At 41.8% G+C, this 24440-nt stretch overlaps 1 protein-coding gene across 3 annotated transcripts; it reads left to right on the forward strand.

Annotated features, from left to right (window-relative positions):
• Positions 1 to 1560: 1560 nt before the first annotated feature.
• uckl1b (uridine-cytidine kinase 1-like 1b) lies at positions 1561 to 18217 on the forward strand. 3 transcript variants are annotated; one of them, XM_080496724.1, is made up of 15 exons: positions 1561 to 1641; positions 6853 to 7046; positions 7850 to 7956; positions 9129 to 9299; positions 10183 to 10254; positions 10584 to 10773; positions 10983 to 11044; positions 14079 to 14098; positions 14681 to 14779; positions 14902 to 14995; positions 15534 to 15596; positions 15756 to 15878; positions 16359 to 16466; positions 16580 to 16736; positions 16997 to 18217. In XM_080496724.1, the coding sequence occupies exons 1-15, from the start codon at positions 1583 to 1585 to the stop codon at positions 17074 to 17076; spliced, it is 1599 nt and encodes a 532-aa protein (XP_080352850.1). In that variant the 5' UTR covers positions 1561 to 1582; the 3' UTR covers positions 17077 to 18217. The 3 variants fall into 3 exon arrangements, with proteins under 3 accessions (XP_080352850.1, XP_080352849.1, XP_080352848.1); XM_080496723.1 differs by lacking the exons at positions 1561 to 1641; positions 14079 to 14098 and adding exons at positions 4138 to 4460; positions 13051 to 13067; XM_080496722.1 differs by lacking the exon at positions 1561 to 1641 and adding an exon at positions 4138 to 4460.
• The last annotated feature ends 6223 nt before the right edge of the window (positions 18218 to 24440 follow it).

Raw genomic sequence — 24440 nt, forward strand, 5'->3', positions numbered from 1 at the left:
CAATAATTGCCTTTTCTTCTGATTTTCTTACTATCTTTGCATCTCTCTATCTTCTGCTTAATCAAACTCAGGCTTGGGTCCATTTAGCAGATTCCAGCTGTGGGCAAAGGCAAGACACACCCTGATCAGGTCCATCACAAATACTGTTATACACTCACATTCATACCTACAGGAAATCTTAGAGTATAATTGACCTCAAGCATATGTTTTTGGACTGTGAGAGGAAACCCAGGGAGAAGATGCAAATAAACACAAAGGCCTAAAAGCCCTACTTGCCACATTTTCTCCTGAGGCGAGAGAGCTAATCACTCCTCTGATGAAGACATTTTGGATTGGAGCTGGAAGGAATTCATTGGACTCAAGGATGATGCAGAATTCAAGTTAAGTTAAGAAATATATTGTATAACTGCATTATATATGCAGAAGCAAAAAAACAACACATTTTCAATCAGTGTTGTACTAATGTTACAATAAAACTAAAAACATCGGCTCATTCTAATTTATATTATATTATATTATATTATATTATATTATATTATATTATATTATATTATATTATATTATATTACATTATATGCATCTGTTGCTATAAACCAATTTAACTTCAGATTGATAGTAGACCAGCTCAAGATGTGTCATATCAAAATAAGAGCACTCAGAATAGCACATTTGGGTTCCTCTGAATTCAGACTAATATTGAAAGGAAACTCCCTATATTATAAACCCATTCCATGTCAGATTGATAAATCGATAGTCTCAGTCAAATCTGATATGTGATTTCAAAATAAAAGCACTTTGAAAATTGTCATTTGACCAAACACTAACACATGATATTGCCTCTTTTTTTAGTTGGATTAACTCCAAACTTTTTATCATAATGTGTGTGCAGGTGTGCCCATGCACAGTTTTACATATCCAAATATTTTTTGCCGGACGCCATTTTCAGTTTTTGGGCACATGTACACTTTTTGTATAGACATTCACACCTGTTACTATTCCACACAAACCAAAAAAGTGTCTAGGTGAAATAGCTGAAAGTGTAGACAACCAGTCAGAACAAGTTTCATGGGATTAAAGAGATATAGTCACTCTTTATCATTCCCTATTGTGCAGGCATCATCCTTACATACCACAGTACAGTGTTATATATCTGAATATTTTGTATTTTACAACAAAATGAGAGCTTTCCACATGTTATGTTAACATTTTTAATCTATATGTTTTTATCATTCTAAGACAAAAACAATTCACAGTTGTTGTTGAAACTGAAATATTTGCTGTTTATGCTCCTGAGTAACAAATATAAATAACGTAGATAAAGTGGCTTTGCAGTGATGAAACACGTGGCCCGTTGAACCTCAGCCATTACCACTTTAGGGCAAGGCCAACTATCCCCATACCGTACACGCTCCCATCTGTCAATCATAAAAATTAAACCTGTGCATTGTTGGTCTTGTAGTTCCAGGGAGCTCATGTAACACAGAATACGGGCCGCTGAGCGACTGCATCTCCCATGATGCTACGCGGTCCGCTGAACTCGTCACATCTGATTGTCAACAGAGTAGCAACGACTGCGGCTAGCATGGAAGAAAGACGCTCAAAGATGGACAGCGAGGAGAAAACTTCCTCTGTCACTACCAGGTAGAACACCAAGACCTTGAAATATTATTTTAGCGTTTCTTGAATACAAGAAGAAAGCCATTTGTGGCGTGTGTTTTCGGTGGAGCATCTTTACACGTCCTGTCGCACTACATGTCCATTATACAAAGTAACACGTATCCGCGATGGCAGCCACGAATATTATCTGTAATTGTTGATTTATTATAGTTTTCCCCATAAATAAATGATATTTCTGCCTGCTAGCTGTTAAGAGATATCTATATTTTACACGAGGCATCACAGCTCTCATTTGAGGTAGGGAAGTAACACTAAATAATGGTTTTAAAAAGCCTTTAGCTAATTTAGTATGTCATACTTGGGATGGGTGTAAGAAGAAAGAACCCTGCAGCTTTCACAAAACAGAATAAACACACTGTACAGGAATAAAGCCGTTATTAAGCTTTGTACAGTTTGAATAAGGTGCTCATGTATGACACGTGTCCTCAAGTTAGATAGGTTTTAAAGGCTGATATTACATTTAGACCACGAATACTGAATGTGATTTGAAGTCCACGTGCCAGGCTGTCATACTGACCCAGTCGAGGTTCTCCATCAGATCAGATTAGCAGATTAAATTCCTTTTACGCCACAAGGGGGTGCTACACCCACGTAGAGTGTGTTTTATCTCTTCCAGACAGGACATTTAAAATTACCTTTACATCTACTATACAGTTTACTAACAATCCTGAGAAAATAGAAACAGAATAACACTGAAACAACCTTTTAATCACTTGTGCTCGCCAGAATTTCTTTGGACAACTAGACATACACACATCATTTCAGAAGGTGAATTGTACTTATTTTTTTTACAGTAAAGCATCACAAACTACAGTTCAGTCAAGGGCAGTGACCACAATATTTACAGTTTAATATTTGGCAGGACTGTTTATATTTGCACTTTTGTTCCAGATATTTGATCCACTCTATACATAGTGTATTCACTTACATAATTTTGCCCTAGTTTTTAAAAAAAGAACTGAACATTTGGGTCACCCTGACATATTTTCTTCTGAAAAGGACACAATCTCCATTTTTCACCCAGTGCATTTAGGTTCTCTCAATATTGAAGCTTCAAAGCGTCAATTGAAAATGGTCTCACTGGAAATCGAGAGTTTTTATTGTATTTTCACAGTATTATTTTTTCTAAGCTGAAAGTTCAGACCCTGCTGTGCTTCCCTGTGGCTGTGGAGAGCTGCTCGAATGTTTGGCATAGCACCGAGTGCAGGCTTCTTGTTTCGATGGGGCTTCCTTACTGTGCAGCTGTCTTCTGACAGCAGTTTAAAGACACTGAGACAGTCGCAGCTTCAGATCGGAGGAAAACAACCAATTCCCATGTGTTGATCCTCCCAGATTTCAACAAGGAAGACAAGACAAAGGAGAACTTCAAATATTTGGATTTGTTTTAAATACTGGTTTAGATTATATGCATTAGCACCGCTAAGAGATTTCAAAAGTGTGGCCCAGCAGTTCTGGGTGTTGTGTGTTTCACGCACTCGGAAACACTGAGTTGTTAGTCTCCTCTGAACTATCTATTTGTTTTTCTGTACAAGTTGTGATCTGGGAGGCGTGTGTGTGTGTGTTTAGGAGCTGGGAGTGTGCGTTGCCCTGGGCTGTTCCTCAGCCTGTCAGCTGATAGTAGAGGTAGTGTTAGGTTTCATCATGATGTTTATTCCCCAGTCTTCACTATGAGAGAAGTCAGGGAGGGGACATTGCTGGTTGTGTGTGTGCCTATTTGAATGTGTGTGTGTGTGTGTGTGTGTGTGTGTGTGTGTGTGTGTGTGTGTGTGTGTGTGTGTGTGTGTGTGTGTGTGTGTGTGTGTGTGTGTGTGTGTGTGTGTGTGTGTGTGTGTGTGTGTGTGTGTGTGTGTGTGTGTGTGTGTGTGCGTGCGCACACACTTGCTGTGGTGCTGACATCCTCAGACTTGGGATCAGGCAGAGACATCACTAGTCCCTGCAGGGTAACAGCACATCACCTCCCCAATGCCCTTCCTTCTTCTTCTTCTTCTTCTTCTTCTTTTAGTTCTTCTTCTACTTCTTTTTCTCTCTCTCTTGCTCTCTCTTTCCTCCACCTCAGCCTGAGGCAGCTCTGTTGTGAATTCGTTCAGCTGTATCAACATCAGAGGAGAATAATGGCTGACTGTCTTGTGTGACTTGTTTTTTTTGTTTTTTTTCCCCCTGGTTTGTTGTTTGTGTCTCTGCCGCGCTCTTCTGGTGCCTCTTTCACCTCCAGCCACATATTGCGACACTGGCTGTCAAAGACAGATGACCCAAGCTTGGCATGTGTGTGTGTATGTGTGTGTGCCAGGAGTGAAGAGGTCTCACTCTAACCTGATGCTATTAATACCACCTAATGAACATAATCTGGAGGGTAGGTTATCCTCTTACGTTTGTTGGCTGGACGACTGAAGGGAGGAGCAGCGAGCGAGCAAAAGAGGAGGGAAAAGCTGAGTGCGCTTCCTTCACAAAGCTGCAGTGCCTTCTCTCTCGCTTCTCTGAGGGGATGGAAGAAACTGAAAGCTAAACTGATGTTTAAAGTTTCGTTTCTTATCCCAGCTGGTGCCCCTTTGTACTGCCCAAACTCTTTGAGTGTGTGTGTTTCTCTCTGGATGTGTTGTAGCAGAGTTCTGTCAGCTGCATATTAAGCAAAGTGTGCCGAGTGTGACTACCTATACTGAACATACATCCTGGGAGCAGATTAAGATTAGATTTAAAACACACATAGTTTGTTCAGCTATGAACTCCCTCCCAGCGTACTCAGGAGCGAGAATATCTGGCTGTTGGACACTAAGATCTGATGGCAGGTAAGTGCTTTTTGTTCAATTCTTACTTTTCTTGTTTTCTCAGCTGTGATAGTTGGAAGAAGTTTTTCTTTGAGCCTGGTTTGTGTAGAGTATTTATGTTTTTTGCTGACATGGCTTGGGAAGTTTTGCAGCTGTCACCGCGTAACTTATTATGTATTATCTATACTGTGTACTGTGAATTGGAATGTTGACACTGATTAGTATCTCGGTTTGTTTACAAAATGTTGTCACCCAAAGTTAAAGGATCTGATCATTTTCGTTCAGTTGAAGACAATCCAGTGAGATCAAAGAGAGTTTGAGACGTTACTTTATTTACTTCTTAATACTATCCCTAAGCACTGCTGACCACCAGGCTCAAATGGTCCCTGTGTCTCCACCATCAGGTGCACTGTAACCTCTTGTCACTTGTTTCTTCTCATGATGGACTGGGTATGAAGTCGGTATGCTTTTCATGAGCAAAGAGGAATGTATTCCCTGAACAAGAGCATGATTCAGCACAGTCAACTAAGCTAATGATTTGTGGCACCCTGGTTTGGGTTGAAGTGATAAGACCCCGGCCGTAGTAAACTGTGTCCCATATGTTTCCTCTCCACCCCCACAGTCCACTCCCTGCTTCTTTCTGAGTGCAGGTTAAGTGCGTAGATAAGAGCAATCTTTGCTCTCTATTGTTTGCTTCACTTCTGACCCTTGTGACACTTCACCTGGGGAGCTATGCCTGTTTAAAGATGTGCTGGCTGGGATAACAGTTCAGCAGAAGATCAGAGAGGACTCTCGAACACCGGCACTCCACTACACAGCAGTTATGGCATGTGGCTTTTTACAGTCCTCACTCGGTGAAGTGTGGATGTCTCGCATTATGAAGTAAGTGTTTCTAGCAACTGTTACCTGGTGAACTTATCACTCAGTGTTTTGCTTGTAAAATAATCCACAAAGCAATCGGTTGGTTGGGACTATTGTTGAAGGTATTGTTTGTGACAGTCAATTGTAGGCAACGTTGAAACCAATGATATGGAAGTAATGACTGTTGTGTTTCTGAAAGTCTAATAAACTGCAAGCTTATGTAAGAGAAAGGCTTGTCAGCAATGTGGTGGGCCAGTTCTTTGGACCTGCTTTGTTCTCTGCTCTGAATCCTAATCAACCAGAACCATTAGCTGAATCTCAATGCTCCTTCCTCTTCACTTTTGCTTTGTATTGTCACAAAATTAAACACTTGTTTCCCGGGCGAACCATTGAGTAACCGCTCTGGCACCATCACATCAGCTGCAAAGCGTTTACAGAAGCCCGTACGTGCAAGTGAATGATGTTGAAACACAAAACATTTGCACCGGGTGTTACATAAATATCTCTGTATAGTTCCGTCTCTTGCAGGAGATGCGAATGACTATGAGGGTTTGTTTGAACCCTTTACGCAAATTCTCTTTTTGTCTTGCTCCCAAGCTACCTGTTTTGAATTAGGTGGTGGCGATTTGTTTATGAGGAGCTCTAAGTGATTACACAACTTCAGAAGGTCCACTTTAGGTGGACGGGCTGTATTTGGGTCACCTTCTGTGTTCATCGTAAGTGAATATTTAGCTGCTTCTGAGTTTCACTTTTGGCAAAAACTTCAAGACCTTTCAGGGGGTTCAACTAAATCAGCCTCATCCTGGAAAATCATCCATCCTGTAACATCTTAACAACAAATAAGCCACACCACCAGCTCTGTGTGGCTTTCTACAAGTTTTTCCCATGAGTAATTTCAGTATATGTTCACAGATGAAACTGACACCACACCTCAGGATTTAGGTTTAAGGACGTCTTGATCCATTAGTTCCACTCGTAGAAACAGACCTAGGTACATACTGTACGTACTCTGGTATTGGCAGGTACATGCTGCAGAAGTGGGCAAAGTTCACTGGTCGAATAAGTTCAAAACAAAACATTAACCCCTGCTAAGAGGGAGCCTCTGCAATCCTGGGCCAGTGTTATTGACTCTCGGTGAACTGTTTTACACGTGTATCCATCCAAACAGATGTTGAGATTTTTGCATGTGGAGCCACACTGCAGAGATGCCGAATTCCTTCTGACAAGAAGCGTTTCTACAATTTGACATTGTGCTGCAAATTACATTTGTTTTATTGTCATGTCTTCAGGGTGGTTCATTGCCTTGTCACACATTTGTTTTTATTGTCGCTACTATTTGTTGTATTATTCTTTGTTGTGTTTCCACACACAAATCTCTGAGCAATGCTTTTCCATTCTTAGAACATGTAATTGTTTGGAATTCGAGTGACTAAACTTCAAGACATGTGGTTTCACTAGTTGCAGTCCCACATTACCTCAGCGATGTTTGACCAGAAAAAGAGGAATTTTTTGTGGCTCCTAACAGTGTTTGTATGTGTTTGTTGATTTACAGTGGCGGTGGCGAAGGATCACTGGACCGGCTCCTCCCTTCGGTAAGCAGTGGCCTCTCAGCCAGGAAACGGACCACCAGCCAGTGTAAGTCCGAGCCTCCCCTCTTACGCACGTCCAAGAGAACCATCTACACCGCTGGTCGTCCGCCGTGGTACAACGAACATGGAACACAGTCCAAAGACGCCTTCGTCATCGGTAAGAAAGTCTCACTTGTCAAAATGAATGAACCAGCACACATTTTTATTCCACTATTATTATATAGTGCAAGGATCCTGTGTGTGCATGGGGTTACTCCATGTACTCTGAATTCCTCCTACAGTTCAACAATATATGTTTGAGCCGGATTCTGACTCTGTTTCCTGTTTGTCTGAATGTGATTGTGTGTGTGCGTGCCTATGTGCGTGCGTGTGCGTGCGCCCACCCAGTCTCACCTACAGTCAGCTAATGTTGTCTCCAGGAATTTTCAGTTGCTTGCTCACATACCAAAAGTGGGCAGTAACAAAAGTCCCATTGGGTCACAAGCTATTGCCTGTTCAGTGACAAGATAATATCTGCCTGAGCAAAACAACTGGGAACTATTAAAGCGTTTCAGTTACGAGAGAAAAATTCAGTTGCATCAAGCATACAATCAGATGTAAAGAACTGAGTGTGCTTGTCTTTGAGATTCAGATAAGCAGTTTGTTTCCCAGACAAAGAATTGAAAAATCTCACCTGCACCATTGTCCACATAAGAACTGAGTCGAAAGCTTAATCTGCTTTGAACCTTAAAAACATGATTCTATGTGAGAACAAACCTATAAACACCAGGGCACAGTCAGTGTATCTGCACTTTAAAACACATTTCGTTCTGGCTGATGATAGTAGCCTAAAGCAGTCCATGCGTGTGCTGTCCTGCTAAAATGGGGCAAGGTTTTGCACACCAAGTGAAAATATTTGGAAATTGTAATTAAATGTGCACGCACCCATTTTTTTTTTGACTAACGAATTATCTGTGTCAGGTCTGTGTGGTGGCAGTGCCTCAGGGAAGACGACCGTAGCCAGGAAAATCATCGAGGCCTTAGATGTACCCTGGGTTGTTCTACTGTCCATGGACTCTTTTTACAAGGTACGTTTGTTCGTGAACCATGTTGGATTTCCTGATGTTGTGTGCCATCACTTATCTGTTTGGTGGAGCTTTTGATTACCTGAATGTCTGCGCATGTCTTTTGATTTCAAGGGAGTAAGTCTCAGGGCCCTTTTATGATTGCTTCATCTGAGTTTTCATTGGCTGTTCACCTCCCGGCGACCCACAGGAAGGGCAGGAATGAGTGACACTAAGTGCAGGAGACGGAGCGAAAGAGAAAGTAGGATTACTTTTGGAAACCCTGAGGGAAACTGGGGGGGGGGGGGGGGGGGACTGAAGAGAAAGAAGATGGATTGGATAAAATGTAAAAAAAAAAAAAAAAAAAAAATTTTTTTAAAGGTACATGTGTTAAAATGAAGGCACAATGACAAGAGAATTGGGGGAAAGACGAAGAACAGTGGTGGCGAGCAGTCAAGCAAAAGCCGTAATTCTTGCCCCTCTGTCCCACCACCCACTCTTTGGTTACGTAATCCCGTCAAAATCTTGACAGCCGCAATTCAGCGAGTGAGGAGTGGGAGGGATTTAGCAGTGACCGGTGCTTCTGTCGCCCTCAGCAAGAGCCCGTGTGCTCTCTGCATTACCACGGCATTTACACATACTTCATCTCGAATTCATGTGGTTTTTCACAGATAACTCGTTTTCCTTCGCGGGAGCGCCTGCAACATCGGCTCAGCGCATTCAGCATGTAGTGGGTGAACTTAGGTTGCTGTTCATAAACCGCCAAATACCTTGTCTGGGGTTTCAGTGCTTGACCACCCTAAGGGCGCACGCACGCCTGCATGCACACACACCAACACACACACCACCTGGTACAAACGTCACAGTGGCGCATGATGTTCTCCTAAATTTAGGCTCCTCACTTCGACTGCTCTTCAACAGTAATCTGTGCTTAAGTGTTTTTGCACGACTGTGAATCGGAGGCTCGTAATCGAGGAGGTGCATTGATCTTTATTGCAGTTAAATTGTGTGTCGGTGCTTGTTTTTTTTTTTTTTTTGGTTTCCAGGTTTTATGTGCAAATGTCGACGTGTGTCCATTGCAAAGGTCAAAGAAAGTGAAGCTTTCCAAATTATTTTGCTCAAGAAATCAAGTTGCATTGAAACACAACACTGTTGCTGTGAAGACATTCTGTTGACGCCAATGTGCCAATCCGCAGGTCCTGTCCCCAGAGCAGCAGGTCCTGGCCGCCAGCAACGACTATAACTTTGACCATCCAGACGCCTTCGACTTTGATTTGCTGACACACACCCTGCGCAAGCTCAAACAGGGCAAGAGCGTGAAAATCCCCGTGTATGACTTCACGACTCACGGGAGGCAGAAGGAGTGGGTGAGCACGAATGCACACAATCCACACATCTGCTAATGCATTTGTGAGTTAATGAGAGTGCGTGTCAGAGTCGCAGTGTATAATCTCAGTTTCTCTTATTACCTAAGAGGGTTTTTAATCTCCCTCTCTGGAGGTTCAGTCACGTTGCAAGTCGGCACATCTCCAGATGGTCCCTGAGTTCTGTACGCTTGTTTTTATTTATACTATGTCTTTATTACATTTAGACTCTCATTCATCAGTGACTCGGGTGGATTGTGTTTCATCACTGTGACTGGCAGTATATGCAAGTGCATCACAATAAGTTAGAATACAATCTAATTTTTCAGGTTTTTCTACTCTCATGACATTTAAATAAGCGATACCACTTTTTTAAAGGACTATTATGAGTATAATCTTTAGTTAGCTGCTGATGCAAAGTACCGACATGAGTACATATTAAATGCTATAAAGCCTCATATATTATCTATACACAAACAATATGCAAAGGTTATGTGTTGCCACAAACCACCTCCGTGACATCAGGCTAACTCTGCTGCTCCAAATGTCTGGTGATTGAGTTACTGGTGTTGTACAAACTAGCTTTCGCCTCCTCTTGGTATTTTGACAGATCATTGTTCACTGTTCGCCTTACTTTTGCCAATTCTCATCAATATTAAAGAATCTCTATACCGCGGACATGTTCTTGTGCTCGCTCGTGTACCTGAAGGCGACATTGTTTAGACATGATGTCACGTTGTACTCTCCAGGTTGTATCGGGGTATATTGTTGTACTTGATGCTGGTATCTGTGCATCTCTAATTTGAACCTTTTCAGTTCAGGTGTCCAGAATGCCGTTGATTGTTTACACTGACACTCTTATATTTGTTTTCTCTTGTGTCCACAGAAAACCGTATATGGAGCCAGTGTCATCATCTTTGAAGGAATCATGTCGTTCGCTGACAAACAACTCCTGCAGGTAGCTTGAAATTCATCTGGTCCCTGTAAAGAAGTTTCTTTGACATGTGTCATTTTCCCAATTAATTAAAAAGATTTTTAAGATTCAATTTGTCAGCTTTGTTTCTATCAGAAGTTATTATTCCTGATTGTCTGACAGTGAAAAAAATCAAAAAGAGTTGGAACAGCTGCTAAATATTTTTAATAAGTTTGTCAAGACTGATGAAACAGGAATTTCAAACACCGTAAACAAAACAACAAAACGCTAAAACAGTGCTATTGAACCACGTTTGGTTGAGCTTCAGTTGTGTGAATGTCTTCAGTCAAGCTGTTTCCTGCTTTCCCCCTCAGCTACTGGACATGAAGATCTTCGTGGACACGGACTCTGACATCCGGTTGGTGCGGCGATTGAGGAGGGACATCACAGAGAGGGGCCGCGATATCGAAGGAGTCATCAAGCAGTACAACAAGTTCGTGAAGCCCGCCTTCGAGCAGTACATCGAGCCCACCATGCGGCTTGCGGATATTGTGGTCCCACGTGGTGAGTGCATACTAACATATTTACATGCTCAGTGTTATATAATCCTCATGACATAACAGCGGCAATACGGTAAATCACAGAGCACTGCACTCGCATTAAATCAAAATGTCTTAAATTGCACTTTATTGCTTTTATTCTTGGTAATCTGCACAAAATCCGCAGTTCTCAAAATCCAGTGATTCCAAGCGAGTGTCATTGTGTTTTTTTAGGGGGTGGAAACATGGTGGCCATCGATCTGATTGTGCAGCATGTTCACAGTCAGCTGGAGGAGGTATGAAAGATTGCATTTGCAGCTCGACATCTAAATACACGCTTTAAAGTATTTTGTATTTTATATATTATATTTTATATTTCGAGTAAAGCCACAAGATTGACCATCTTTGACGTTATTGGAAAAAAAATATTTTTTAGCTTCTCTGGACTTGAAGTGTAATTGGTTTCAAAAGGTGTAGTTACATGTGGCCCTTCCTTCTGTTGCATGTAATTACAAGCAAGAGTACTCCCTCTAGTGGTTAGGATCAATATGGCACAGCTTTTACTGGAGAGCTTAAGTGAGTTCAAATGGAAGCTAAGACATTGGTTTATTTTCAAAATGTTGTAGTATAATCCAAATTTTTTTTATTTGTTATTAGAGGAGGGAATAGTTTGAAATTAAAAATGTTTTTCTTTAGTTTATTAGGTACATATATAAAAAAATTGACTGCATATTTTGACTCTAATGTACAAATTAGAGACAATTATTGCTTCCTGTGCAAACAACCACTCCAGGGTTGCATTTCCTCAGTTTTTTTTTCCTTCTGTGTCAGCAGGCGTTTTTATTTGTATGTGGTTTTTAATAAGGAGTCGAGATAAAATAAATATCCGGTTGGCATCGTTCTTGGATTCCTACATCAGTTTTTCTTATTGCCACATTTACAAATGCACACTGGTGCGCTGAAGTTTTTTTTTCTGCATTCAACCAGTTTACATTCATTATTACCCTTTGAATAAAATGTTGTCTATTAATTCACACGGTCATAATTCACATTTATGTTGCCGGGTAAAAGAACAGTTTGGACGCCACTGGCATACATTCTGATTGAAAAGCTCAGCCTACAAAGAATTTCCCTCTGAGATTAATAAAATCTTATTATTCTAGTCAATTGAAAAAAAATTCCAGTTGAACTTACAACACAATGCATAAACACAAGTGTAGAAGCAACATTAAAACCTGGTCTAATGTCACTTATGGTTACATGTATGTAGCCATATGTAGCCCAAATATTTGAGATATAGAATTTGTTTTTATTTTATTTATTTAATGGTGAGATGAGCAGATATTCTCACTGTGCTGATGATGCATTGAAGTTAATGTGGCTCTCAGCTTGCTGTAAAACCACACTGACATCTTTATTGGCGCGATAGCTAAGTGGGTTTGCTATCTTTGGCATTGAATTTGTTTCATGTAATTTTATGATGTTCTATTCTATTGCAGTCCAGTATTGACATTGTTTTATTTTACAATCCTATACTGCATAATATAATTTATTGTCATTCTCCAGATTAATTACAGATTGCATTGCAGTGATTATTTTTATGGATTCCTAAATAGTAAGGGTCCCAATAAAGACTAAAGTAAAAGCCTAATAAAGTTCATTAGCAGCTTTATAGAAGTCAACAACAGCAAAATGTGTCAACAGGAATAGATCATTGAGCTTTGTATGCTGTGATTGTTGTTATTAAACACCATTCAAAGCAATGTGAGCTGGCCTGGCTGTACCGGTACATTATAATTTAAATATAAAGTGTTTTATAAATTGATTGAGGTTTTTTTTTAACTTAATGCCAAGGCTTTTCACACAGGAAAAAAAGCTTTGTGGACTTGAGAGTTTTGAGATGGAGACGTCTGTTTTTGTTTATAACGAACCATGGGTTTGAGTGTAAATGTCGTATTTTACACGCAAAGAGAAGAGCTGCAGCTTCATGGTGATGTTTAGTTTTGAGCTGAATAATTTTGTTGCACCCGCCACCTGCCGATACGTTGCTTGAAATCAGCAACTCTCAAGAAAAATATTTCTCGGTGATTTTGTTTATTTGCACACGTCTTTAGTTTCACCGATCACGACTCACCAAAAGTGTACTTCCTGCACTTTATGTTAGATTGTAGCTGGCCTTGTGTTGTCACCCACAGTACACACAAAGAAACGGTTAACACACACACTGCTGATGGACTGCTCTCCCACTCTCTCCTCACCCCCCCCCCCCCCCCCCTCCCAAAAAACCCTCCACGGCTCACAGCGCGAGCTCAGCGTCAGGTAGAGTGGCCTTTATCATGTCTGTCACACTCTCCTCAACATCTTCTCACTGACAGGAAGTCCTGCCAAACCCAACCCCCGCCTCCCTCCAATGTGCTGGCTGCCACCACACGTCACCAGGCGGCAGTCTTGTACCTCCAAACCGAATGCGGCTCGTTAGCGATCAGTCCCGAGACGTCGAGACGGCGCTGTGGCCCACGCCGGGCCTTGAATAGAGGCTGAAATCCAAAAGCCGCCGTGCCGTTTGAAACTGCAGCAAAGATGAGAAGTTTGGAAGTAGTGTGGTGCAGCCAGTATTGAACGTAAAGACGTTGGGGCTTTTCTTTTTTATTTCTCCCTCGCTCTACCTTTTAGAGAAACGACAGCTCGCACTCTTCCTGCCTTCTGTGTCTAAAAATACACCAACGAGTCAAGTCGCTGACCCTCCTTTCAGAGGGAGAGTGACTCTAACAGAAAGCGAGCGAGAGGAAGCTCCTCTGCAGCTATTGTTGACTATCACATACCTCAGCCACAGAGAAAGTTTCCAATACCCGACTACAAAGAGCGGAGTTTTTCCATTGAGCGTCGGCCACAGTGTGTGCGACCGAGAGAGAGAGAGAGAGAGGAGAGGAAGTGAGCTTGGTGTCTGACTTTAGACACAGGATGTGCTGGCGCCTGTGAGCTCAAATACCAACTTCGACTGTTCTACATCGTGAAAGAGTGACAGCCGCACGAGAGCTTGTGCACTGCCCACGCACACACGCAGGTCGAACACGTAGACGTTGCAATCTGATCCGAAACTATTTTTTTTCGCTCCCGTTCAAATCTTGAGTGCCGCCATATAAACAAGACACATTTGTAAGAGATTTAAACACCGCTGTCCTCAGCTGTCGCACCTTTCACCGTGTAAATATCTCCTCCATCCCTTCATCCACCTGATGCTGTGTCTCATTTTCCCTCCTCTTATCTGTTGTGTTTCGTCTTTCTGTGTCTCCTCTGTTGTTATTGTCGTCGACAAATTCTCCCCAATAGAGGAAACTTCGCTGGGATATGTGAGCAGATTTGCTATGATTTCGTTTCTTTCTCTCTTTTTTTTGCATCTGGCTGATGTGTATCTCAGTGATGTTTTAGAAACTGTAGTCAGTTTCACTGAGTCGTGTGCTTTTGAGCCCAACGCAGACTCGAGCTAACGAGATTGAAAACTAATATTTATTTGTGTAAGCTTGGTGATTTATTACAAGTGGAGACTGATTATGGCAACTAACCATTGCACATGTATTTTATATAAAATTTCAGAAAATTTAATCTGTATAATATAGGGGGGGGGGGAAATATTTGTTTTCCATCATCATGGTCTCTGTTGTAGTTTTCCACTGACATACTCAGCACTGGTCATGCGACTGCCGTTACACTGCCGTAACCAGCTGTGCCCCCCCCCCCCCCCCCCCCCCCGCATGTACATCCACGTGTGTCTGCGTTGTTTTCTCTATTCTGCGTACCAACTCGCACACGTGTGCTCAACACAAGAACTTGTATTCATATGCATTGTATTCATGCATCTGTCCATCTTTTCCTGTGTCTGCGGCCCTCACCCCGCGCCTCCCCCGCACTGCTATTTGTTGCCGTGGTTACAGGGCGGCCCTGGCTTCGGCACACCAGGCCCAGCCCCTCCCCCAGACCCTCAGCGTGCTGGAGAGCACCCCCCAAGTCCGGGGCATGCACACCATCATCAGGTAAGCGTTAAAGAAACCTCGGTCGCCACACATTGACGTCTTTCCCCATGAAGGGACTATGTGAAGCACGTGACGCCGCCGCCGTCCGGAACAACCGTGTCCTGTTTTTCCTCCTCGCGCAGAAACAAGGAGACCAGCCGCGACGAGTTCATCTTCTACTCCAAGAGGCTGATGCGTCTGCTGATCGAGCGAGCGCTCTCGTTTCTGCCATCACAGGTTGACATGCTAAGATGCGCGGTTCATTAAGTTGTTGCACTGCAGAAAGATGGCTTTAATCCCCTTTGTTTAGTAGCCCGAACCTTAAGATGTTTGAGAGGATGCAGCTCAATGAAAGCACGAGATAGACAGCTGGAGGGTAGACATGAGAGTGAGATGCAGTGCAACGTGCGGCCTTGGAATCGCAGGTGAGCGTGAAAGGATAAAGGGAAAAAGAACAAGAGCTTGTATTTGCTGAACAGACCATCAGCCAGACGTGAACATACTGTACCGACTCCCAACATGAGAATAGAAAGATATTAAGTCACAACAAAGGAAAGTTCCTATACCTTAATAATGACACAAACACACACACACACACACACACACACACACACACACACACACACACACACACACACACACACACACACACACACACACACACACACACACACACACACACACACACACACACACACACACACACACACACACACACACAGAGGTTTGTACTTCCTCTGTGCTCACACTGTTATGATTTTTAATACTATCTCAGGTCCACCTGGTCCAGACCCCCCAGGGAGAGGATTATGAAGGCAGGGCTTTCCACGGGAAGAGGGTGAGTGAACTCCATTTACTTCTTGCCATCTCCCCCCCCCCCCCCCCCAGCCCGCGCTTGTTTTTTCATATTAAGAACTATTCAAAGGAATTTTGCCTCCGCCTAAACTGATGCAATTAACCTCTGTTGGATTTTCACTCTCGTCTTTGTTGTCTTCAGATCACAGGCGTGTCCATCCTGCGAGCCGGGGAGACCATGGAGCCAGCGCTGAGGGCCGTCTGCAAAGACGTCCGCATCGGCAAAATCCTCATCCAGACCAACCAGGACACGGGAGAACCGGAGGTGCTGAACTGAATTAATGACAGATGAGCTGCGGAGCTTACAGCGTTCAGCCGCAGAACAGTTTGACTGCATTGTCCTGCACTTTCTCTCACATCCTCAACGCGGAAAACTTTTCACTTTTGACAACAACGATAATGTTATACGTGCATTAACGCAGCGTTCTCGGACGTTTGTGTAGTTTCACCCAGCCTTGTTTGCTTTATCACACTTTTTTTTTACACTTGAGAGAAAATCCTCTGCTAAAATGAATTTATTTGTGTGTTAGAAAAGGACACAGAAAGACCTGGGTGCGTCTCACCGACGTGGAAAGCTGTGTCAAACACACACGGAAAGAAAACCGATGTCGGGATCAAACTAAAACGAGCTTTTGTTTCCGCGAAAGAGTCGGAAAACTCGACGCGTCACAATTCTTTTCAGGTCGTCCGTGTCGCACGTTGCCCTCCGAGTACTAAGCCACATCCTGCCTTTACACATTTTCAGCTGCACTACCTGCGTCTGCCCAAAGACATCGGCGAGGATCACGTGATTCTGATGGACTGCACCGTGTCCACGGGAGCTGCTGCCATGATGGCTGTACGAGTGCTGCTGGTGCGTGATCCCGTGTGTCCAGCACATCCACTTCAACCCAACACGACGTCCGCGTGTCGTCTTGTTTTTCACCGCCTTGTTTTTATGTCGTCGTTGTTGTTTTGGCTTCTCAGGATCACGATGTTCAGGAGGACAAAATCCTTATGGTTTCTCTGCTCATGGCTGAGATGGGGGTCCACTCTGTAGCCTACGCGTTCCCGCAGGTCAAAATCATCACGACAGCCGTGGACAAGAAGGTCAATGACCTCTTTCACATCATACCTGGTATAGGTGAGTGACGAGAAGGAGAAATGTCTGTTTGTGACATTCGGACATGCAACAATCTGTTCCTGTCTGCACCCACTGTATTTAATTAATTTAATTAAAAAAAAAACTTCAGTTTTATATATTTATATTTACGAGTTTTGATCTTTTTTTTTTATTTTCCCCCTCCCATTATTAGCATTGTTAATTTCTGTGTTAATAATGTCTCTGTTCAAGGCGTCATTAAAGCTTTTTACTGATTGTGTTTTTGTTTTGTTTCCCTGGAGGAAACTTTGGGGATCGATACTTTGGAACTGACGCGCCTCCTGACTGGAGCGACGAAGAGATGGATGAGCCCAGCTGCTGATGAAGATATTGACTGGGGGGGGGACAATAAGAGGACATGAAGAGTCCGTCTGGTCGTCACCAAACACCAGTGTCCTGCAGAATCAACAGGAAACAGCACATTCAGAACAATATTATTTAATCCTGTGGAAACTGCGTCTGAAATTATTTTTTATGTGTAGATTATGTTACGAAATTGACGTGTTTTATTTTTGGGCCTAAAAGGTGACAATCGTTTGAAATGCTTTGAGGAGATTTCTCTTGCCTTAAGCCGTGTACTGTGGAACGACACGAATGAATGTGAATTTGCACGAGAAAAAGAAGAGATAAAAAAAAAAAAGTCAGGCTTTTAAGGTTATTTTTAACACATACCTTCCTCACAACTTTCACAAAAAGTAAAATCGGAACATGAACTCGAGTTGCTCAACTTCCATCGCCATGAGCGCTTTCTGAAGGACCATTCAATTGGAAAATGTGTAGGTGTATGTCTTTTTTTTTCTTTTTTTTTCGCTCTCCGGTTCAGGCTTTTCCTTCACTGTGGATGCTGACCTAACCAGTTGAAAAGGATGTTGAAAACCGTTTTACATTATACAGCTTTAAAGTATGTACTTGTAGTGTATATTTATGCAGAATGTTCCTCATTTGCATATTTTTTTTAATTTTTTTTTTTACTATGGATGGACCTGAGCAGGCAGCAGCTAAGCCGTATATCGTTTTGTCGCTATGAAAATGGGTCACCTGCATTTAACAAACACAGATCAAGTGTTTATCTCAGCTGTACTTGACATGATTCTTTTGAACGTGTGCCTATTTAATGCCGAACATGAGTTTTCATGTTCTCCCTGTGTTTGTGTGTGAGACTGAGCGAGCGTGTGTTTCAACCCCGAATGGGTAAAATATAAAAGACAGCACTCGTATTTTCAATGAAATGAATGAGACGCTGCTTGTAAGGTTTAATCGTGTTCATCTTCTCAAAATTCACCAATTGTCATCACTTTTGATGACTTATTTCGCAAGTATTTTTGGCCGTTCTGAAAAAAAAGTGAGTGTCAAGGAGAAAACAAAGCTTTGTGTTTTTTGAATGACTGTTGATTGTATTTGGTTTTACTTACCTGCATGTCTTTTAAATGTTTAATAAAAGTGCAATATGGATTTTAAATTATCATTTGAGTTACGTCAAACTTTTTTTTTTCCGACTCTTCTATTTGGGCATCTTCCACCAAATTGTTCCTCAAAGTCATTAACTTGTCAGCACGTCTGAATAAAACACTTCTTTTTTTTTTAACTACTTATTTTAAGCGTTTGAAAACAAAGACACATTAGCTTCTCAGTGAACATGAACAGGAAGGATATTGTGGTTGTCCTCTTCTCATGGAAAGTAACCTTGGTATCTTCCATCACTTTCCATAATTATCACTCTTGACAGCTGTCAAGACATCAGTCATGGTAAAGCGTGATTGACAAGCATTTCATGAGCCTGATGGACAATTACAATGCGGTGGCCTCTCGGGCTGATATTGACGCACCAGGCCTGGTTTTCTTGAGGGAGGAGGTGTGAGAAGGACAGTCAAAAGACACGTGAGAGCTAAGAATATCATCTACATCTTCATTCTTCTGCTCATCAATATGCAGCTGTCACAGATTCAAAGGCTTTTATTTTGTCTGGCTTGTTTGATTAATAAGGAAGAAAAAAAAAAGAGAAAAAGAATGTCCTGAGTTAATGTGCTTAAACTGTCTTATATTTGCAACAAACTGGAAACAAAATCCGACATATCTAGAAAAAACAAAACACAACTGTGTTGCACAGTTTTACATTTAATGACAAAAAAAGAAAGAAATGCATGAAACTATCTCAGCTGTCCTTGAATGGAGCCGTGAGTGGAAAGTTTACCACCAGCACTGACAAACAGGAAGGTGCTGTGTGTGTGCGTGTGTGTGTGTGTGTGTGTGTGTGTGTGTGTGTATGTGTGTGTGTGTGTGTGTGTGTGTGTGTGTGTATGTTTCATCCCTATTGGTACGCGCACACAGCTCGATGAGGAGTGGCCGTTATAATCCAGCGAGCTGCTTCTGCTTCACCCTCATGTCACCTGCTTTCCCCTGCAGGTCGCTGCGCTCCTCCTCCGGGCCGCCGTCTGCTGCGTCTCTACATGACGTCTGCCATGTGGGTAAGCACAGAAACGGCCTTCACAAAACTTTACTTAACTCCATTATGGCAATTTGTATTGAGGAAACACGGAGAGTAACTTTTGGTTTTTTTTGTTTGTTTGTTGTTCAATGGTTGTTTCGTTGAGTTAATGTGCAAACTGGGTTTGTTTGTGTTTTGAGCGTGTCTGGATTACCAACGTGAAGAGATGGTGTGAGCAGGCCGGGCACAGAGCAGCAGCTTAATGCAGAGCCGAGGATGAATTATTCAGACCAGTGAGTATTTCTGAATCATGTGAAGAGGGTTTAGATGAGTCTGTTGAAGAGGGTAAAGTATTGTCTTTGCCCCCCCCCCCTCCCCCTTCCCCCCTCTCAGCCTCCTCTCCGCCAGCATCTGTGTAGTTTATCACGAGAGTAACATTTTCTCAGACTGGACCGCCGTAAAGCCGGGCCGGTGGTGATTTAGATGTTTGTAGTGTGAGGTGCAGTTTGTGCATTAAGCTCTGTTGGCTGAGAGTTTAATTGCCCACTGAGTGGTTTCAGTGCAAGTGAGCGAACAATGGTGACGAGCCTAGATGTGGAGTCAATCTTCATATATTTCGCTTTTCCTCACAGAAAAACAACAAAAAAAACGAGTCGGATGTGTTTATGTCTAAATGCCCTCGGTCAACACAATTTGCCACGAGATGAAACCGAACCACTGCTGAAGTTCCATGTGATGGATCCCCCTTTACAAATAAACACCTATTGACATTTATTATTTATTCATTAGCAGTGGCAGTACAATAGAAATATTTTTGCAGCGTTATTGTAACATAATTATTTAAGGACTGAATCGCACATCCAGATAAAATCTGAGCAGATAATTTGGTGTTTTCTGGGTTACGGGATTTAAAAAAAAAAAAAAAAAAGTCATTTAAGTGTGAATAGTCATGTTTACAGAAAAACCACATTAATGTACTTTAGAGGATTTATGTTTCTAAACCAGATTGGGGTTTTATAGTCGATGGGAGGATGAATTACTGACGTATTACTTGTAAATACTGTATTACTAAATAAAGTTGGGACCTCAAGCTGTTCTTTTTGTTACATTCGAAGCATAAATTCTTGAATATCCTTGTGGTGAAAGTGCTTGTTCGCATGTTCATGGACAATGCACAATGATCCAAGTCGCTCCAGCATGCAGCTGCACAACCGTCCACGTTTAACTAGTTGCTTTAATACTTACAACCCAGAGCTTTTACCCTCCGGCGTGGATGCCAAGGCTCCAGCAGCGGCCTGGACGAGGCTTTAACTCCTGAGTGGTTCTTTCTCGGACTGTCCAACCTGAGAATGGTGATTTCAGGCTCAATCTCAGGTTTGTCAGCCCATGAAACGCTACCTCAAGCCAGCAGAGTTTGTGGAGGAGGAACACAAACAGTATTCTGAAACAAGTCTCACAATATCTTTAACTGTTTCCAACTAATCTTTCCAAAGTTTGAACATTTACTGTTTCTGACCTGTGGTGGTCATTTGAACGACTCTTGCTTTTTAAAAGGGTCAACGGTTTCTTCTAAGCCTACCTGCAGTTTGACCAGTAGAGGGAGCAATGCACACATTTACCAGGAAACTCGAGGCTGACTGTGGAAATTACTTTAATAATATAGATTTTAATCTCAGACCTAAAGCGCCCCAATCACCTATTCAGTAATTAAAGTTTTAATGTCCTGAATAATAATAGCTGTAACCAGGCTCGTGAAACTTGAAAAATCTTTGAAAGATAATATCTGACAACTGCTTTTAAATTATTAGCTTTATTTCATTACTTATTTGCAGGTATACAGATAAGTATTGAATTTTAATCATTCAAACACTGTCAGTCTGAACGTGGAACAGTTGCTCTCGTGAAGCAACTGCACATTTATGTTCTATTTTCAGAAATTTGTGGCAGGAATGAATCAAGGTTAATAATGTAGTATACAGCATAATGTACAAATAACATACATATATGTATAAAAAAGAATAAACAGCAAAATGTGTTTTGAGTGTGTGTTTATGATATATTTCTATTTAATTTATTTTTAGTAAAACATACCGGTACAGTGTGCGGCAGGAATCGGCACGAAGGGTAAAAATTATGGCCATTTTTACAACCAAGTTGAAATAACACAACATGTGGTGATTTTGTTACATTTTTTTGCTTCTTCTTTTTTTTTCTTCCAGTTTTGGGTTGTTTGTTCAGAAATTGAGTTTAACACTTATCAAGCCGTTTTACATAAAAGTGATTTTTATCTGTAGGAGATAAGAGTCTCTGCGACAAAATATACAGTTTCTTAATAATATCAAACACAGATCATGTCAACTGTTTGAAAGTGTATTTGGAGTCTTTTTTTTTTTTTTTATAAGCTATACTTTTAGTTTTTCCTAAACGAAGAGGCTCTACTGTGTAGCGCGTGCGGTTGTGGGAAGATTTAACACTTCAGGTACATTTTATTCTGCAGAAATCTCTCGCCTGAAAGATTCTGCATGTTTGTGCTTCGTGTTTTCTGGGCTGTTGAATACATCAGAGTTATTTCAATTTAATTTTCTGTGGAAACTGTGAGCTTTCAGTCGCGGGAAAACATTTCAGTAATTTTGCTCTTCAGAAGTAATTTCTGTAGAGTGGCACGTAAATACTTAAATGAAAAAGCAATATTTGGTTTTTTTTTATATATATATAATCTTTTGATCTGCTACTGTAATTAATCTGTAGCCTAATGTGTAGCTCACAAAAATTGAAGTGGAAAAACTTTCATACATCTGATCTTTCCAAACTGCCATTTTCGATGAGAGTACAGATTAATGTGGTGTTATATCTGACCGGATATACATTGTAACACTTCAAACAGTAATTATGGTACAAAAAAGAAAAGATACAAGTCTTTGTGTTTTTTTGTTGTTGTTGTTTTGTTTAGTTTTTCTCTCTCTGCCTTTCGTCTGCTTTGCGATAATTGTATCAGGACAATTGTGTCCCAACCAAATGTGTTCACACTCGCATTGTGTTGCCTTGTGTAAACCAATTTTACGAACGTCCTTTCAGAGCAAAATGGTGGCATACAAAATGAGCCGGAGGAGTGTGTGACCCCCACCGACCTTTCTTTCATTTGGGTTAAAGGTCAGATTGGGATCCAGCTCTCTGTGGAGAGATTAAACCCGGTCACCAAGGAAACATTATGTGCAGCCGGGATGACAGGGGTCACACCGGTGAACTCTGACACTATATTATATTACACAATGACTTTTATCTCAAGAAGGAAAGTGTGCTTATTTTTGTCATCAGTCTGAGGTCACTTTTATCATTGTCATTTGAATAAAAAAATGAATTGAAGAATAACTAAAGCCCTTGTTGGATTTATTGGTGTGAATACAACAGCAAGCGTCTGTGTATATGTGCACGTGTGTGTGAGTGTGTGTATCCATCTTTTACTTACATTGCGAATATCTGACTTTGACATCACAGACACATTATGGGAAAGTATCCTCATAATGGTAATACTTGTAATTTGAACCGATTATATGTTTAACAGTTAGATTATTGCCAGAATTGGGCAACTGGTACCTATGATTAAAGTTATAGTAAATCTGTTGTGCACAACATGTATGCAAGTGAATGTAAAGTCCTTTAAACCGATGGAAATACGACTCTGTGAGTGTGCATTCATGTTTTTATCTAAAATGTGGATACCTGATTTTGAAGACTCCGTTTGTGGGGATCCTTTTGAAATATGATGAAAAAGATGATGAATTCTATGAATATTATAACTTATTAGGTTATGAGGTAATTACTGCTAAATTCAACGTTAAGCAGATAATGGCTCCACCTCAGGTTAGAATATGTTTAGTGTGCAGAAAATGAATGATATGAAGTTCCTCAAACTGTGTGTGTGTGTGTGTGTGTGTGTGTGTGTGTGTGTGTGTGTGTGTGTGTGTGTGTGTGTGTGTGTGTGTGTGTGTGTTTCTGTTTCCATGCTTGCACTCCCAGCTAGAACCTTCATTGCCCCACAGCGTTTGTAGTGAGTGTGAGTCAGCAGAGCGGGGTTGAAGGGTTTGAGCCATGTTGCCTGTGGTCATTTGGCTGGAAGTGAACATGTGTGCGCACTGAAAAGCCAGAACATGGTGGCCAAGTGTGAGCCGAGCTGGCTGGCGTACAGCTCAGTCTGAGGGTCTGCGAGGAGGTCCAGGTCAGCTCGTGTCACGCACAGAGACGAGAGTTTGCACATCACTCCGAATTATTTCTGAAAAAAAGTCGATCGCATAATTTGTTGTTGCTCTAAATTTGTCCGCGTGTTTTCGCCTTCTGTGAAATGACGGGAAAATTCTTGTAAACTGAAGATTTTTTATTCCAGACATTAAAAAAATAAAAAAAGATAAAACTGGTTTCACATAAATCCTTTTCATAACATCCAAGTCGTCGAGTTTAGATTTATGACATTTTCAGTTACTTGCTCTCTAAACGCAGATGGATTTTTTTTTTAAACACACTGACAGCGAGTCTTTTGAAAAAGTGGCTCCACTCTCATCTGCTGTATAATTATAACATATCTCGGAACAGCTAATAGCAGCAACAAACTGATCTTTTGAATAGATTACCTGAATCAAGCAATTTTCAAGTTTCTGCCAAATGATATTCATATTGTTCTGTGGCTTCATGGGACTTAACAGTGTACATAGTGTAGGAGGGAAGTCAGTCTGAGAAGCCGAGGTGCGCTCTGGAAAGCTCTCCACAGTAGTGTAAAGATCATGCAATTTGTAAGGGCATCTGCATAATACTTGTTGGAGCAATTTTATTCTGAAAACTGGAGAAGAAGAATATGAGTGTTTTGTTTGAGCGTGAAAACCGACCGAGGTGCAGTCGGCGTATCTAACCAATGACGCCTCTGATCGCCCATTGTCAGCTGACCGTCCATCGTCGATGCGTGTCTTACGTGTGTGTGTGTTTGAGGGTTTGAAGGTGTGGTGGGAGTCGTGATCTGAGGTCAGTTAGTTCCAACCTCGAGGAGAGCGCGGCGGCGGCCTTGAAACAGTGTGGGGGAGGTTCACTTCCCCTTTCCCTGCCTCACGGCTTCCTGTGAACGCAGTAACCGTTAACCACACCCTCCTCCTCCTCCTCCTCCTTCTCCTTCTCTTCTGGCCTACCACCCCACCACCCCCACGCCAAGAAAGCCTTTCCGCTGATACATACTGTACCAACTCTCCCCACTCTCTCCTTTATGCCTCCAAGCCAAT

The sequence above is a fragment of the Blennius ocellaris genome, assembly GCF_963422515.1.
Source record: "Blennius ocellaris genome assembly, chromosome: 5".
NCBI lineage: Eukaryota > Metazoa > Chordata > Actinopteri > Blenniiformes > Blenniidae > Blennius > Blennius ocellaris.